This window comes from Hippocampus comes, unplaced genomic scaffold, assembly GCF_001891065.2.
Source record: "Hippocampus comes isolate QL1 unplaced genomic scaffold, H_comes_QL1_v1.1 scaffold73, whole genome shotgun sequence".
Lineage (NCBI taxonomy): Eukaryota > Metazoa > Chordata > Actinopteri > Syngnathiformes > Syngnathidae > Hippocampus > Hippocampus comes.
In genome coordinates this window covers 440,703-459,318 of record NW_017806238.1, presented here as the reverse complement: position 1 = coordinate 459,318, position 18,616 = coordinate 440,703, and the positions used below count along the sequence as shown (strand labels likewise).

Sequence of the window (18,616 nt, the reverse complement as noted above, 5' to 3'; positions counted from 1 at the left end):
TGTTTTTCAAACCAGTGTGCCGCAAGATATTGTCAGGTGTGCCGTGGGAAATTATACAATATGTATGCCTGTGCGGTCGATCGCCTGGAAGAGTAATCATGTAGTACTCTTCCATACCGGTAGGTAGCAGCAGCAGTGAGGAAATTGCCTTATGCTTCAAGACAATACAATGAAAGGCATCTTTCATTTAGATTTACGTTTACCGGGGATGCAACGGCACCAATGTTCCCTCGAAGGTGCGCAATTGCGCACTGGTCGCACACTGCACAAGAAAACCTATAAAAAGGAGAGCTGTGGTGTTGGTTTTTTAAAATGCACACTTTATGAATGTTTTTCACAGTCTCAACAAATACATGTACGTCTTTGTCTCCGTGCCTTCTCTTCTTCCATTCGACTCGAGAGGCGTTCATGACCGCCTCGGAAAAACGTAAATTAACGATTACTTCAATGAAACTACGAAAATTGAAAATACAGTAATGCATCAAAACAGAAAATCCAGCGAGGAAATCACAAAATATATTCTATAGCCCCCCTACAGAATGTATTTTGTGATTTCCTCGTTTGTGAATACAGTACACAACAAAGGAATAAATAACAAACACTTCTGCGACAGTCCAGTTTCCTCCAATTTACTGACATCTGATTATTCTGTTGCAGCTACACAGGAAATGCCCAAATAAATTCTGTTTTGATGCATTACTGTATTTTCAATTTTCGTAGTTTCATTGAAGTAATCGTTAATTTACGTTTTTTTGGAGGGAGTCATGAATGCCTCTCAAGTCAAATTCAGGGCTGTCGCTCTATCTAGTGGATGCATTGTAGATTGTGCCTTATAGTCCAGTGCGTGCAAGATATGAAAAAATATATTTAAAAAATAGCCCATTCATTGACGGTGCGCCTAATAATCCAGTGCCCTTTTTAGTGCGTAAAATTCGGTATGTATATATACGTTCAGTTTAGACGCTATACCCATCCAGCCTCTGCGTTATTGTGAAAGTTTGCTCGGGCTTCATTTGGAATGAATTTACAGTGTGCTTCAACGATGCTCTGTTTGGTTCTTTGATTACGGGGGGGGAATCTATTTTGATAGTCGCATTTATTACTTTAAGTGGACGGTGCACCTGGCCACTAATAGAGTTACTTGAAGACATATTGTGCTTTAGTTTTCCTTGTGTCACATGCTTGTTTAGACTCTGACTTTTACTGAGGCCTTTTTCAGTCCTCAAGGCATGATAACCCCGTCAAAGGCGGTTGTCTTTTCGACATGGCCAAAATTTAACCGCGCTTTAATGTGAATTTAACGGCAAGCCGGAGAGCAGCTAAACTAGCCCTCTGGGACGACAGAACATGGTCAAGGGTGTCCAGGCGCATCGCTGATGATGAAGGAAAAATCAATGGCTTAGAAGTCACTTCAATCACTTTAACTAGACGCTACGGACACCCGCTCGCCTCTCCGGAGCCAATTTGTGGAGCAAACAGTAGTGTGTGATTACTGTTTGTGTCCCGGCCGCCCCGAGGTTCCATTTCTTCGGGGCCTCGCGAATATCTAATAACCCTCTTAACCAAAGTCGACATGCAGCCAACTGTTGATCCCTACAGTATGTTAAGCAACCGCTAAACAGGGTCGATATTCGTGAGTAGCGCCACAAAAAGCCGTTCTTAAAATAATAAGCCCATCTGTGTAACAGTGCAAAATATATCAATTAAGTATAAGTCTGGTTTGGTCCATAATATGTTAAAAAAAGAGGCAAACATGTTGGTCATTGGTTTCCAAAGTAAGCGCAAATGTTTTATCTCGACTCAACACAATGATAGTCATTCTTTTCTCATGGAGGACAACAGAATAGTTGTGTGAACAATTTGTGATTAAAAAATGTATTGAAATGATCAATCAATGATCAAGAAATTAGCAATTAATTTGATAATTGATTAGTCGTCGACGAATTGATCACCGCACATGTCAATATAAATATACATATGGATAGTGGTGAGTTTTGGATCTGGGACCTCAGTGGGTATTTAACTCTTTCATTCCACAAGACGTACTTGTACATCTTTTTAAAATTAGGCCCCGCCGACCAAGGACGTACTTGTACGTCGAAGTCTTTTTTTGCGTCATAGAGAGGAGGAGGGTCTGATGCAATCTGTGAATGAGAATAAGCCGTTTGCATTGTAAATCATGTAAAAAAGCGACCAGTAGGTGGCAGTGGTGCCTCACATTATTGAAATGCATGCTTTTCCAAAACCTCTTTTTCTCAGTTTTTTTCCCCACTAATCGCCATTTCCATGAAACTTAGCCATTTTGTAATGCCGATTGCTGAAGAATGGGAAAAGATAGAAACATTTTTTTTTTCTGCTGAAAGAAGAGAGTCCAAATTTTATTTTGATAGGCTCCATGTTGATATAGCATTAGAACCAAATATTCTGTGGGCCTTGCAAGATCAGTCAAAATGCTGTAAAACGCCGGGACTTGAGGGGGTTGCTCCAGTGAAAATAGCTGCGATTGAATGAGTTAAGTGACCTAATCCACTTCTTAATAACATTATCACGTCACAAAATATTGTACCCCAAAAACGCTACAGAAATATGTGCGGCATTAACCCCTTCAGGGACAGCGGTTACTGGAGTGGACAGCTTATCACTTGATCAGGTTAGCGTTATTTGTGCATGAAAGGGTTAAAGAAGAGATTGAGGCATTTCACATATTTGAGGATGAATGCCTTTATTACTAAAGCAAAAACGTTATTTACCTTTATCTTCCAATACATCACCTCCAAACAACCCCAAACCTCTATCCTACAATAACAGTTCTGAATCAATAGTTATCATCAACTCATTTCATGCCAAAAGGTCAAAATACATTTGCAAAATCCCTATCATTTAGTGCCAAAATGTAGAAATACGTTTTGGTGGTTTTGTAATTAATAAAGGGCTTGGCGCAGCTCCTCAGTAAGTATCTGAGGCTTTGGGAATGATTTCAGTCGGATAAATCACCACTAGATGGCAGTAGTGGCTGTGATCAGACCTTGGTCCACACACGGTGTGTGTGTTATACAGTTCACGATCCCATGTGGTGAGGTGGTGTGCAAAAGCAGTGTGGTGGTGAGAACATGGATAAAATTCAACATTTATGAAAAGTTCATGCATAGTTCATGTACCAGTGCAGTGTTTTTCTTGCAATCAAAATGGCCTTTTTTGGTGTTTATGTTGTCGTTTGGGAGGAAAGAATTGTTTGGATATTTTAGGTATCACAAACGCAAAAAAAATAGCATCAAAGGGAAAGTTTTGCCTGAAATGCATTCTTTCACAAAAAGCTCTTTTTCTCAGAATTTTTCAAGGAAATTACTATTTTTGAGAAACTTACCAATGTTCAACTGCTGTTTGATAAAGAATGGTAAAGGGTAGAAATGTACTATTTTCCTGAGAAGAGAGTGAAATCTTTCTTCTGGTAGGTTGCATGCTTATATAGCTACAGAACTAGATTTTCTGTAGTCCTTGAGAAATTAGTGAAATAGTCAAAAATGGCTCCCAATTTGAGAAAAACGGCTGGCATTAAATGTGTTTATTTAAAAAAAATAAAAAAAAAATTAAAAATGACTAAAGTACACTGCACTCACCAAAGATGTTGATGCAAACGGGTGAAATTTGAATTTTTTTCTGAGGCCTACATGCCCAATAAAGTCACACTAATCTTAAGAAACGATATGTTGAGATTCATTTCCAGTCTCAATTTATTGGTGGATTTATTAGCAGGTGCGCCGTTTTTGCAGTCATGCGAGTCCAAACGGCATTAAAGTGGTTCTTTGTTGCCACCTAGGGTTCATTCTGACTCCGGCTCTCTGTGCGTCACATGACAGCAGATACAAGCTGCGTCTGACCCATAAAAAGCTCAAGACAAATGAACTCCGTGGCATTTCACAATCATATAAAACGGATGTTACCAGCAGAAGGTTTTTGCCGACCAATGACAAGCCACCTGAGAGCTTCTTTTTTGCCATAATGTGCCACATTGAACTTCCCGGTGACTCGTATAGTAGAATATGAGAGCGATAACACCATATCTGACACACTTGCTTCCCATTCACCACGGCGAACTAACACGACAGCCGAGGAGGGGGAAAAAAATGTCAGGTAAAGATAACCCAAGGAAACATAAAAAGCAGTTTTTAAATTGCAATTTTTATCTTTATCTGTCAAGAGAGGAAAAAAACTATTCAAAAAGAATTTTTTTTTAAGGTCTTGCTCCCGAAACCGAATAACTGTCATCCTCAGCAGCAGCACCAACTCAAATCAAGCCTTTTCCAGAACTGGCAAGAAGTCTTTCACATCACTGCGGAGATATTTTGATCCACTGCTCTTCTCCCATTCAGGCGGTGTCCTTAAATAGGTGCAGTGGTACCTCTACTTACGAAATTAATTGGTCTGGAAGAAATTTCTTAACTAGAAAATATTGTAAGTAGAGACGTGTTTTCCATGTAAGTGCCCTAATCCGTTCCAAGCCCACTCAAAATTCAAACACAAATGTTTTCTAAAGCATAACAATACATCAAAATGGAACAAATACATGTCACAATTACATTATTGCAACAAGATAATTGATAGTTGGGCATAATGTAAAAAACAAAGAATAAAAATGATGGTCATTTAACTTTTAACTGCGTCCTCATCATTTTTTGCGCTCTTTAGTGCATGTGCTCTCTCAGAAGTGGTTTTTGCTGGGCCTTTTGTAAAGAACTGATCCAAGGATGTTTGCTGTTGTCGGCTTTTAACAATCCTTCGAAAACGTCCAAGGCAAACATCGGCATCGTGACCGATCACCCGACTGGTGAACACTTTTTGAACTGGTGAATTGTGTCTCAAATTTCCCCAGTGTCGGACAAATAAAGGTTATCTTATCTTTTTCTGGGTGATTCACATTTACGTAAAACTATCGGAACACCTCATGGCCCGAGGGGCGAATGACGAGGACGCTGCATAGACACTGATCTATCTATCTGCACCCATTGGCACAAACAGTAGAGGTCCCTCTTAGCCAATGGGATGCCAGGAAGATGCTCGGTCATAGCCAATGGCAGAGCAGCTATAAGTATGTTGCGTTCAGGAAACTCGGAACTGTGAGTAGCAGCCCATACTGTATTTTTACCTTTTGTATCTTGACATTTCTTTCGCAACAAGAGGCAATATTTTCCTGTGGAGGCGTTTCGTAACTTGAAAATTTCATATGAAGAGACGTTCGTCCGTAAAGGTACCACTCGACTTAAAAAAGAATTCGACCAAAAAAGAGACAACAAAATGTGAATATTGCCAGGTGAAATCAAACAAAACAAATGAAAACTCATTTGGCTGACACGTTACCGGATAAAACTTTCCTGACAGATAGGAATTGAAATAAATAGCCACATTAATAAACTAAATTATTCAATTAAAAGGTGTCTCAGATAGAACAAAAATGTAATTACTGTTGCTTTGATAAATGGGTGACTTCCATCCCTCCCCAAACAACCTGACACATGAGTCAGCTCACATTTGCATTTTGGTGGAGAACCCGCTCTTCATTTCTGCCATCCCCGCTGATAATTTAAATTTCTTGCTGTTGAGCCCGTCTGTGTTGACTTATCCTCAAGCCTAACTATAAAAGGGAAATGCTTAAATGGAAGACGGTGCCCTGAACGCGTTTCATTTTGAGCGAGATGACAAATATGAAAATAGATGACTTTCCCGTGTCTGTCCATGTTGTGACCATAAAACGCGGACTTCATTTGTCAAAGGAGAATGTGCAACAGTGAGCCGCCAGTTTTGTTGTGTGCGTTTATATTGTGCCCTGCCTCTTCCTCTCTTCTTGTTTCCATTTCTGAGCTGACTGGCCCCCCAAAAAAATGACACCACCGGTAACCGGAAAAATGGTCAGACTTGACATGTCGAGAGATTCGGTGGAAGGCACTCCTGTCCGCGATGACAAAGTTCATGAGGTTTCACCCCGCATATCGAATCTATGGTCGTGTGCTTGAAAGAAAAAAATCAGGTTTCGTGGCAGATTTGTTCTCCTTTGGAGATGACATATCAAGCCTGCCCAATAGTCAAGGTTGTTCCTCGCAAAGGGAATGTATATTCAAATCTTTGTATTATCCCGAACCTTCATGTACTCTAATACACTTTTTATTCTTTGAAAATACCGTAGTTTCCGCACTACAGTGCAACTCCTCTCCAACGAAACCGACATGGTTTCTGCCCCCCCATACAAAGAAAAAAAACCCCTGTTTCGTTATACGAAATCTTTTTCTCTGCTCTTGCCTCGCGACGAGATTCACTACAACGAAGTCTAATCCAACAGCGACCTCTACTGCTTCGTTCGGAAATGGCAACAGCAACCACCACACTGGTTTACACATGCGCAGTAGTCCAGGAAGTTATTGTTGGTTTCAGACGCAGCACGAACATTGCATTGCTAAAATGGCGACAAAACGGACCATTTCTTTCCCTTTTTTTCTTTCTACACTGACTATATGAAGTGTCAAATAAGTGTATGCTCATACTTATGCACTCTTCTTCTCCTTTCGGCACGTCCCTTTTCAGGGGTCGCCAGAGCGAGTCATTAATTCCCATCCGTCCCTGCAAACCGCCCTATCAACTCGCATGTCCGTCTTGGCAAAAGTTTTACGCCGGATGCCCTTCCTGACGCAACACTACCCATTTCTCCGGGCTCGGGACCGGCACCGGGGCACACTGTAACCCCAGGGGTGGGAACTGCTCCCCAGCGGCTGGGTTCCCAAGCTGCTTCAAATGCAAGTGCTATAATAACCGATCCCCTTAAGGATGGCGCCCTCTGTTGGACAATAATATTATTACAAAGAGACTTTGATTTGTCATATCAACTTGACGGAAACGATTTCAAAACACAGGAAAAGTGAAAGTTGAATGACAAATGAAAAAGATAAATAATTATTCAGAAAGGGCGGTGATTTGTTTTGTGAACACAGGTGGGAAGTGTGTGTGTACACATACGTTTGTGTGTGTGTGTGTGTGTGTGTGTGTGTGTGTGTGTGTGTGTGTGTGTGTGTGTACATCTGAGATCAAATTTGAGGAGATTCACTGTATAAGGCGCACCTTCAATGAATGGCCGATTTTAGTGTATTGGGTTTGCGTTACACATCCACGAGATGGAGCTACGCTAAAGGGAATACAATACAATGCAGCTTTATTTATTTTGCGCCCTCTTCCTCTCTTCTTGTTTCCATTTCTGAGCTGACTGGCCCCCCAAAAAAATGACACCACCGGTAACCGGAAAAATGGTCAGACTTGACATGTCGAGAGATTCGGTGGAAGGCACTCCTGTCCGCGATGACAAAGTTCATGAGGTTTCACCCCGCATATCGAATCTATGGTCGTGTGCTTGAAAGAAAAAAATCAGGTTTCGTGGCAGATTTGTTCTCCTTTGGAGACGACATATCAAGCCTGCCCTATAGTCAAGGTTGTTCCTCGCAAAGGCAGTGTATATTCAAATCTTTGTATTCTCCCGAACCTTCATGTACTCTAATACAATTTTTATTCTTTGAAAATACCGTAGTTTCCGCACTACAGTGAAACTCCTCTCCAACGAAACCGACATGGGCGAAAATACCCCTTAGTGTGAAAAAATATTCATGCATGAAAGCTATTCCCACTTTTCTGCTTCCCCTATGATGAAAAGTCCCCGTTCCGTTATACGAACTCTTTTTCTCTGCTCTTGCCGTGCAACGACATTCACTAAATCTCCTTTGTCAAAATATCCAGAAGCTTTTTGAAATCAGAGATAGTTGTTATAATCTAAGAGGTATTAATCAATACAAAAAATCCAGAACAAGAACAAACATCAAGCAAAGGTGTGTATCAGTAATAGGAGTTAATCTGTGGAATAAGCTTGAGATGGATCTGAAAATGACTAAATCATGGCCGAGTTCAAAAACAAATTTAAAAGATTAGTACAAAAAAACTACATAAAACAAAGTTAAGAAGATAAATTTTACATACTGGTACTTATAAAACATAGTAATACTATGGTTTGTTCTTGTTCTGGATTTTGAACAACTTATTGAATGTATTCAAGAAATGCAGTATATATAATCAATATGAGTCATTTGATATAAAAAGTAGAAAGAACAATTATATATATACAAACCGAAAGGTGTATCAATAGATAAGTATAGTACACAAAAGGGTAAAAGTATTTGATGATATGTAGATTTCTTCCTTTTCTTTGGTATTGGAAATGATCAGTATACATTATTGCACAACAAGGGGTAGGACTAGATAAGTTGTATACTTCTTCCTACTCCTTTGAACATATAACTGTGATGATGTTTGTATTACTTACTTTCACTTTTATTTTCCTTACATAATTTTTGTTTGCATTTTGTCATGTTATTGTATGTTTTATACATGTTCAATAAATAATCAAACAAAATCAAACAAACATATTCGACGCATTGTGCTTTACAGACCATTTAAAATACTACATCCAAGAAACCTGAATATTGATCCTCATATTCGACGCATTGGATTATAAGGTCCACTGTCGGCTTTTGAGAAAATGGAATGCTTCTCGGTGCGTCTCGTGAGGAAAATACAGTACTAATCATCTTTTTGTGTTTGGCTGATAGCAATGTCTGAGAACTGCTGATTGTCACAGCAACTCCACTTCACAACACTGTGTGCCTTATTATCCAATGCGCCGTATATATGGATCAGTATTCAGATTTCTTGGACAAAGTATTTTAAATGTTCTGAAAAATGCTTTGTTCCAGCTGCAGCGGTTGTGGAAGCTCTCCATAAATAAAGCTATATACTATTGTATTCCCTTTAGCGTGGCTCCATCGAGTAGATGCATAACGCAACCCCAGCCACTATTGTGCTCTATGAGCCTTATGATGCGGTGCACCCTATATAAGAAAACAGTTTTAAAATAGGCCATACATTGTAGGTGCGCCTTATACTCCGAAGCGCCTTACAGTGCGGAAAATAGTTTTTTTTTTTTAATAATGAAACTATGTTATGTACTCTTCACTTCTAATGTGGTTCAAGCTGCCTTTAATGATGGCAACGTGTCATGTGGTTCCAGGAGGAAGAAGGGGAGCGGCTGGAGGACGAGTGCTCCGTGAAAGAGGAGATATGCGAGCAAGAAATTCCCATCTGAAGATAAACCCAAATGGACACGACACCACTGAATGAATTTCCATGTTCATCATTTGTTTGCTAGTTACCAAGCACAGCATCTTTTAACTACCCCACCAAAGTTTGTAGACCCGAACAGTATCACTCAACAGTATTAGCATTACCCCAGAAGAGTTTCTGAATTTTCTAAATAGCTTTATATAAGAGGACATGAAGGCTTCTTCATCTTAGGCTACTCTAAGGATTGAAGTGCCAGAAGTCTCATGAACAAGCTTCTGTGTCTGTAATGCAATCTATTTTCATATGCTAAAGATGTTCCTTTGTCACAACTACACCGGCGACAGTATACAGTATCTGCCTTATTGATAAATTGTTCCAGAGCGATGTGTCACTTTTCCCCATGTCAAACATCACACCCAGGAGTCTTCTTTCTCTACACTTCATATTCCTCTGGATATTATTTCTCCCCTTAAGTTTCAGTTAGATGAAGATAATTGTCTTGTGAAAAATGGAGAAGAGTATTGTCACCAAATTTGCCATTTTCAAATTTCAATCAAATACCGAGACGTTTCACATATTTCTCAATGCCTCCGCACGCCTACATGTTTGTGCCGTCAAAAGTGTATCTGATTACAGCCTCCGGTACCTGAAAAATAGGCTACCAGCTAGCTCATAAGCTAACAGCAGGTCATCACTACCGAGAGAGGGGCGGAGCTCACTCATCCACAGCCTCACCTGCTTACTTGGTGTTGTTGCTGTGTTGGTCCGCATAGCAGAGACATTCGCACGCCCCTACCGGTGGCTCTCACAACATGACACTTGGGAATTTTAATAAATGACCTCGTCATCCGGCGAATTGTAGCATCCAGGAAAATTGTATTTTCACGGCGTCAGCATCGCTAGCTAGCTAAATGCACATTTTATGGGTCGAATTGGGCCAAGTACAATAATTGCAGTGTAACTAGCTAGCAATTGCGCTGGATAACCGCTGATACGAAAGAAGGTGCTCCTGTTCATGTGTAGTGGGGGACGGAGACTCATGCCTGAGCCCAACTGCATCACAAAAACACTTGTGTTAGCCATTCCCATAAAATCAGGAAAACGGATTTGGTACTGCCTAGTTCTCAGTCGTTATCAGCAATTATCTTCAAACATGTATATTATATTTAGAAATAACGTGTCTGAAGTCACTTTGCAGGGTCTTGAAATATTTTCATATTTCAGTCATTTCAAACATCTTCATATATTTGCTGTTCTCATTCAGGAATATGTTACAAACAACTCTATATTTTGTCAGCTGATATGTCATAAAATTTTGCATGTTCCAAAAACAATGTCTCCTCAACATTTTATTCTTGGCCAGAGGGTCTCATCTCAAGAGTGGTAACAAATAGGTGAAAATCAGGTAAGGCACATATTTTCAAGAAAATGGTGAGGACGTAGAACGTCTACCGTTTTTGGACACTAGCTGTCTTGACACTGGCCTGTACTCAGTAAAGTCGACTAGTTCACAAAAAAAAAAAAAAATAGCTGAGTCGAGAAGTTCTTCTGTTGCTATCCAACCGAGAGTATTCCTGACGACTCATCTAGGGGGCTGCCGAGGCTGATCCCGTTTCCTCAAAGAAATTGACTTTTTTTCATTGTGTGCGGTCAGTACAATTTAGACTTTTCAATCCTGAAACCAATGATCAGAGACACAAGCAGCTCCGCAAAGTTACCTGAATCTTCCAGTGATGTCCCGTGCTGGACAGTGTGGTAAAATGTGAATGTACCAATTGCATTGTGGGGCGAGGGGTTAACAGTTCCTTTTAGTTCCAAACAGAGACGAGAGAAAAGAAATTGCTCATAAACACATGAACACAGCCACAATAAAATGACTGCTTAACCCATATACAGTCAAACCTCGGTTTTCGAACGTCTCTGTTCTCGACCAAATCGGTTTTCGACCAAAAATTTCGAGTTTTTTATGCCTCGGATTACGACCGAAAATCGGTTCTCGACCAAACTGAGCGCACTTGAATGCGGCACTTGACTCCTCTCGCCTTCCTTATACGAGGAAGTGACGCTTCCTCGTGTAGCGTTCCATTGTGAGCAGACGTGTTCAATCAAGATTTTTTTTTAAAACAGAGTGTGGTTTCGGTTTTCGAACAAATCGATTTTTGAACAGCCTTCTGGAACAGATTATGGTCGAAAACCGAGGTATGACTGTATTGTGTTTTACAAGAATACTCTAACATATGCGTGGGTTTTCTCCGGGTGCTCCGGTTTCCTCCCACATTCCAAAAACATGCATGGCAGGCTGATTGATCACTCTTAGTTGTCCCTAGGTGTGAATGTGAGCATGGATGGTTGTTCGTCTCTGTGTGCCCTGCGATTGGCTGGCAACCGATTCAGGGTGTCCCCCGCCTACTGCCCGAAGACAGCTGGGATAGGCTCCAGCACCCCCGCGACCCGAGTGAGGATCAAGCGGTTCGGAAAATGAATGAATGAATGACTTTAACATATTTATAATTTCAAATGTAACTGTGGTTGAAATAGCGAAGTACGCAAACCAAAAATAAATTTCTGGGTTTTAAGTGAAGTCGGACACAGCCGGACCGCTGCCCCACCGTAACCCATATATTGTGTTTGACAACAATACCTTAACATATTTATAATTTTCATATCTATCTGTGGATGAAATAGCAAAGTGTGACAAAAATTGATGTAAAGTGCCGTATTGGCCCGAATATAAGACAGCCCTGATTATAAGGCGACCCCCTCTTTTTCAAGACTCAAGTTTGAAAAAAGACTTTTTGAACACCAAATTAGTTTTTATACAGGAAATAATTACAGTACATCTGAAAAAAATGATTATAACAATATATTTGAGAGAAAAAGCATGTTATTTTGCCTCATTCAAATCTAACAGGCTTGCACAGTTCAAGTCACAGCTTTCAGATATCAAATTACCCAATGTGTAGGCAGTGGCGAGTGGCCAGCTATCATTTTTTTTCTCCCCAAATGTCCAGTCCAAGTCATATTCAGCAGTATGGCACAGGGGCCGGCAAAGAAAAAAAAATTAGCCCTCAATAATCCACTGTGACCTAACAGTTTTCAATCAACGTTCACTCTCGACACAGTCCGTAACCCTTGTGCTGCAATTTCTACGATGTTTGTAACACATGGGTTACCCCATATGTTACAATTTCTACAATTTTTGTAGATTTTTGCATATTCTTCATCATGTCATCTTTAAATCAAAGACACAGCATAAAAAGTGTGTGATATGAAATATTCCAATTCATGTTTTATTTATATAGATTTATATTTATGTTTTGGTCATAGCACAATACCGCTTTTATTGTCCATAGAGGGCAAAAATACAAAGAAAAAAATAAGAACTATATGTGTATGTATAGCACTGATGCCACTGAACATGTCGAGTGGTTGAAAGTGAAATAAATATTCAGGAATAATACTTTTACAATTTTTGTAAAATTGTATGTTGCGTTATATGAACTTATTTAGATCGACTGCAGCACATGGGTAATTTCAGCATCCTGCTGTTATACTTGAAGTCTGTTGGTTGGTTGTATGAGATTGTCATTAATTTCCTCACAGGACGAAGTGAAAAAGTGCTGTGTGCTTCCTTCACATTGGAGATCCAGAGTTTTTCATTCGCCGTTGCTGCACAGTATACATGTTGTGTAAAGTGGTTAGAAGATGAGAGAGGAAAAACGTGATTGAAGTCTCCGCCGAGCGGTGTGTGGGCACCAGAATGCTGAAATTGTAATCTTGCGATCACAAGATGGCGTATAGGGTTACAATACCAGGGTTATAATCGTTTTTGAGTTTTCATTATAGAATACGCTGAAAAATCCAAAATATTTCATGTACAAACCGATAAACGATTGTTTTTGGCAAACAATCATTCACTTTAAATTTTATGGATCGAACACGAGTCGCTGCTGGTCTAAGTGGTATACTCGCCTGACTTGTGTGCGGGCGGCGTGGGACCTGTTCCCACTCAGTGACGGTGTCCATGTGGATGTGAACGGTTTTTCATCTCTATGTGGCCTGTGACTGACTGGCGGGACCGTTCCCACTCAGTGATGGTGTCCATGTGGGTATGAACGGTTGTTCATCTCTATGTGGCCTGCGACTGACTGACGACCAGAATCATGATAAACTGTACGTACACAATGGGACTAAATTCAGAAACTTTTTATGTGCAGATAATTTTTACAAGAGTCCTTTTCCCCAAAAAAACTACAGTAACACAAATATTTGTCCTGAAACTTGGAAAAGAATAACATTGCTCTACGGAATTGAGCTCTAAGCATGGACAATACTACCGTATTGGCCCGAATATAAGACAGTGTTTTTTGCATTGAAATAAGACTGCAAAAGTGGGGGTCGTCTTATATTCGGGGTCTAGACATTATACCCATTCACGACGCTAGATGGCGCCAGATATCATTGAAGTGAATGCTGAACTTGACTCCCCAGGCCAAAGTGAACCCCTGTCACAAAGAATAAAAATAAAAATAGCTGTAGCACAAAGAAGAAAAATAAAAATAGCGGTATGAAAGAAAAGAGAAGAAAATAATAGAAGAGATAACAGAAAATGGAGAAACGTAGCAACAATCTGGAGAAAAGTGGGTCGAAGATCGGCCAAGTTAACCGGCAGCTGAGGAGAAGTTATGATGTAATTTATATTTCAAAAACCAGAAGCCATTCATTTACGAATTTGATTGCACTTTAGTTTACATATTGAAATGTTCAGATATTAAGATTTGAATGAGGCAAAATAACATGCTTTTTCTCTCGAATATATTGTTATAATCATTTGTTTCAGATGTACTGTAATTATTTTCTGTATAATAATTAATTTGGTGTTCAAAAAGTCTTTTTTCAAACTTGAGTCTTGAAAAAGAGGGGGTCGTCTTATAATCAGGGTCGTCTTATATTCGGGCTAATACGGTACTCACGAGAAAATAAAGATGAGAGAAACGAACAAAAATGCATTCGGAACATTTGCAGCAACTGTAAATATGCTCCAGTATTATTTGCTTGCTGCCCCGAATGATAAATGTGTGCTATGCAGTTGTAAGAATGTAACGACACATGATGACACAACACATCCTTTTGACAAGAGAGTTTTCGGGTAAGCACCATTGTTCATGTTCCGTATATAATCATCAAAGCGGAGCTTTTTAATATTCAGCCGATGGAAGTGGGTGTATGGCATAAGTGGAAGACCGGTGGGACACTTTGTCATTAATGTGCCCATTGCTGTTCTCATACGCCTAATGACATCACTCTCAGACGGCATGCTTGGAGCTCGACTGCGGGGAGCCTCAAACGACTGCCGAAGCCGACGCTTCCTTCCCATCATCAATTATGTCTTCTCACTCAAAAAAACAGAAGCCTCTAGATAATGTCTTTCATGGTCCAACAATCTTACGGGGCTTGCCTCCTGCCTGGACTTGAAATGGGCAAATTAATAGTCTCTTTGAATCAAATGGTCATTACACCCCTCGATGCCTTAATATCAGAATGCGGGAGTGTTGGCATCCTGGGTCTTACTGCTGATGGAAAATAGATCATAGAATTACACTTGAAGGGAAAACTGTTTGACAGGGGCTGCCGAGACGTATAATGACATCCCTCGCCCACACAAACTCTTTTCTTCACGTATCCTTTGTTTTTCCTCATAGTTCCCTCTGCCATGTTTTGGAAAGAACTAACCGGAAGTGGGCAATTTACTAGATTTGCCGGTCTGTCATTCGTCAGCGACCTGGGCACCCCCTCCATGATCGTCTTCAGTCCGTCATGCCATTTTAACCGTGCTTCTGTCATTTCAAATTCTGTCAAATTCCACCGGTCCGCCAAGCATCAGTCCATCAATCGGTTGGGGGAAAAAAAAAACAAAAACAAAACGTCAGATTATAACATGAAAAATCCAATTTGATTAAAATGGTAAGTAGAGTGCACAATATATATAGATAGATATAGATAGATATAGATATCTATAGATCTATAGATATAGATAATTTGACGGAAAAAAAAGGAACGGTTCACTCCTCCTGTCCCATGTAAATCCGCTTCAATTCCAAGCAATGACTCTAAGTTTTAAGTTTTTGAGTGAAGTTTGGCATCCACTTAGATTTTATTTATTTATTCATTTTTTTACAATGGACACTACAGCTTGCTGTTTACTTTCAAACTTGGCTCATAGCACACGTACGTACATTTTGAGCATGAGCTCTGATCACCGGTGAAAGGACACCTTGATCAAAGGCATTTCAAAAATTTTAATTTGTCTGATATCTATGCAAGACTCTTAAAAACTGTTTAAAATAAGATCATGTAAAAGTGGTCCAGCTATAACCCGTTCTAACTCTTCAAAACGTTATGAAAAACATTTGGCTTCATACTAAAAGCAGTCACATAGAGAAAAACATTCATACATTTTTGTTACATTTACAGTGTTTTGTAGTTAAAGAGGAAAGTGACCACCAAGCACGCACACAGATGGATACAGAAGTATTTGAACATCAATGTCACATTGTCGTCTATTAAAAAAAAAAGGAAAACATTGCAAGCTGCACCTACCAGTTACAAAAGCACTCCTCTGCTGTGCTCCTCCTGTGGTAAATTGTATTCGTTGGTCCGTGAAATGGGCCCATGTGGAAACACCGCTTATTTCGGCGGAACAAATTTTCTGCAATACGTAACACCGAGCCGCGTTTGTTCATCATTTCCGTCGTGTGGCGGGGGTGGCCGTGGCCCCCATTGGCCACCACCTAGCTCCGCCTATGGTGATACCAGAAAGGGCATCTGATGTAAAATAACTGCAATAATTGGACGTTTTTCTGACACGAGTACCTAAGAAGACAACACGTTGTTATCTTTAGAGAGGCAGAATTTTTGTATTCGGCTTGTCAAATGCAAATCTTTGGTGTACTAAATGTCTGACATAATTTTAAGTATATTTGCATAATCATAAGTGTTGCTGACGGTGTAGTGGTACACTCTCCTGATTTGTGGGTGGACAATGTGGAATTTATGGGTTTGATATGTTACACGATGAAGGATGAACCACATTCAGAAAAAAACATGAAAAGACCTTCATAGGTTTTACACACACAATCATATTCCTGATACCAAAAGGAAAGATATCTGAAAAAACCTGTCCTTAGCACATGTCAAATTTACACCCACATAAAAAAGGTACAAACCAAGTGCAGATACAAGCTGCTGATTGTCCTTTCTATTACAGCTTGATGGAATGGAGACAGCATGCACTGTTGGCCCTGAGTAGAGAATTGTATCATCTCTGAAAATGATCAGTCCCCCTGTTATATTTCAACGAGTCAAAGACCTCACTGTAGGAGTGGATAAGATGATGGGGAATTAGCTATCCAGACAGTATGCTTCTCATGTTATCTCATGCTCTATTGTTTATGGAAATTCCCCATTCTATTTCACTGGAAATTCCAACAAACCGAACTCTGCAGCCCTCTCTGCATTGTGAGGCAAACATGCTAACCAGTCGCTCACCATGTCACATGATATCCATTAGACAGTAATTGCATTAAAAATTTCTTTTTTTTTTTATTATAAAAAGGGAAATATCACTTATGTCGTGAAAAACGGTTTGCCTGCCCTCCCAGTAATAAAATATGTCTTTTTTTTAATTATTGAAAAAAAGAATTGCATCAGTCAAACCACGAGTATGTGGTAGCCGACTACGTCGCGTACAAGCAGTGCACCAAAATTAATATATTTAATCATCTATATGTCCTGGACATATACACAAAAGTAACATAATGATACTGGAAGGCACCAATTCTTTCCAATCTGTTAAACTCGAGTTATATTAGAGTTCCATCGCAAAATTCTGCGTGTGTACTCACTTTGCGTGTACTGTACTCCATCAATCCACGGTGCCACACTGCCCCCAAGTGGCCAATACGCACCACAGCATGAACAACTGCTATTTGTTTTTATTTACTGCATCCATCCATCCATCCATTAGCTGATGGACTTATCCTCATGAGGGTCGCGGGCACGCTGGAGCCTATCGCAGCTGTCTTCAGGCAGACAACCTGAACTGGTCGCCAGCCAATCGCAGGGCACACAGACGAACAACCATCCGCGCTCACAATCGCACTTGAGTTCAATTTTGTTGCATCTGCACCATAGAATGTGACTGTTCTGCTTAGTGACTGTTGTATGCTCCACAAATAAAGTAGACTCGAGTCCATCAAAACAAGCAGTGCAAGTTTATTTTTCACACAACGACATGCTTGGACTGTGAAACAGCAAATGGCTCATTCAATCAGATGCTGCTTTGATTGCGTCGCTGACACTTGAAAATATCTGGTGCAATTGGAAAGGTAAAACGTCATTTTCGGTTACATGACGTCATTTCAGCAGACTGTGTATATTTTAAAGAGTCTGATGCAGTTCTAGGTTGTAGCATAACAAATGTTAATGGGAGAGTGTCCGAATACTACGGAGCACCTAAGGGGATATGGACGGAAAAAAAAAACCTTTACATTCGCTCGCAAAGATTTTAATTCCCTCATAACGTTTTACGTTCCCTCGCAAAGATTACGAGACAGCGCAACGGTTTTTTTTTGTTTGTTTTTTGTTTTTGTGTAAGGGGACACTTTTTTTTTAATGCGCGCTTTTGTACTTCTGGGTCACCATAGCTAATGTAGGCTCTCATGCGCGGCTGATTGAGAGACGATACTACTTCGGGGAAGGAGAGAATTGTGGGGGAGGACTTGGACACTGTATTTAAGCTCAAGAACAGATTTAATGTCTTTATACTTCAAGCCAATTTCAAAAATTCCATCAAACCCGCCATCCATGTTTGTTGTTTTCAGTTACCCGGGAGATGACCCGCAACTACATCAACGCGCATTAAAAAAAAAAACAAAGCTTACACCCCTTGCAAAAAAATAAATAAATAAATTAAAAAGTTTGGATTATCTCGCAATCTTTGCGAGGGAATGCAAAGTTTTTTTTTTTCTTCCATGTCCCCTTCGGGGCTCCATAGGACGAGTTGGACTGATGGATGTGTTTTTGTTTTTCTTTTTGTTTTTGCTTTAGTTTCGCATCTCTCAGTTTTTACCCTTTTGATTTATAATAACCTTGTGGTGGAATGCGGTCCCGTGCCGTCGTTAATTTGACCGCATTCAAACGATACGCACGTCGGCATTGGAAAACAAGTTCATAGCTTGTTCGAGTATCACACCTTTGTTTTTGCTTTAGTTTCACGTCTCTCAGTTTTTACCCTTTTGATTTATAATAACCTTGTGGTGGAATGCGGTCCCGTGCCGTCGTTAATTTGACCGCATTCAAACGATACGCAAGTCGCCATTGGAAAACAAGTTCATGGCTTGTTCGAGTGTCACACTGAGGTTACTCTGTCTCACTTAAGTCGTGTACTGCCCGTTTGTTAGAGTGCTGT

General features: G+C 40.1%; 1 protein-coding gene across 2 annotated transcripts in view; it reads left to right on the top strand.

Annotated features, from left to right (window-relative positions):
• phf14 (PHD finger protein 14) overlaps positions 1–9,549 on the top strand; it is a 77,955-nt gene extending 68,406 nt beyond the window's left edge. For both annotated transcript variants that reach the window (XM_019857292.1, XM_019857291.1), the window contains exon 18: positions 9,095–9,549. In XM_019857292.1, the coding sequence (XP_019712851.1) occupies positions 9,095–9,169 (75 nt within the window). In that variant the 3' untranslated portion in view covers positions 9,170–9,549. The remainder of the gene's footprint in view (positions 1–9,094) is intronic.
• Positions 9,550–18,616: the final 9,067 nt, after the last annotated feature.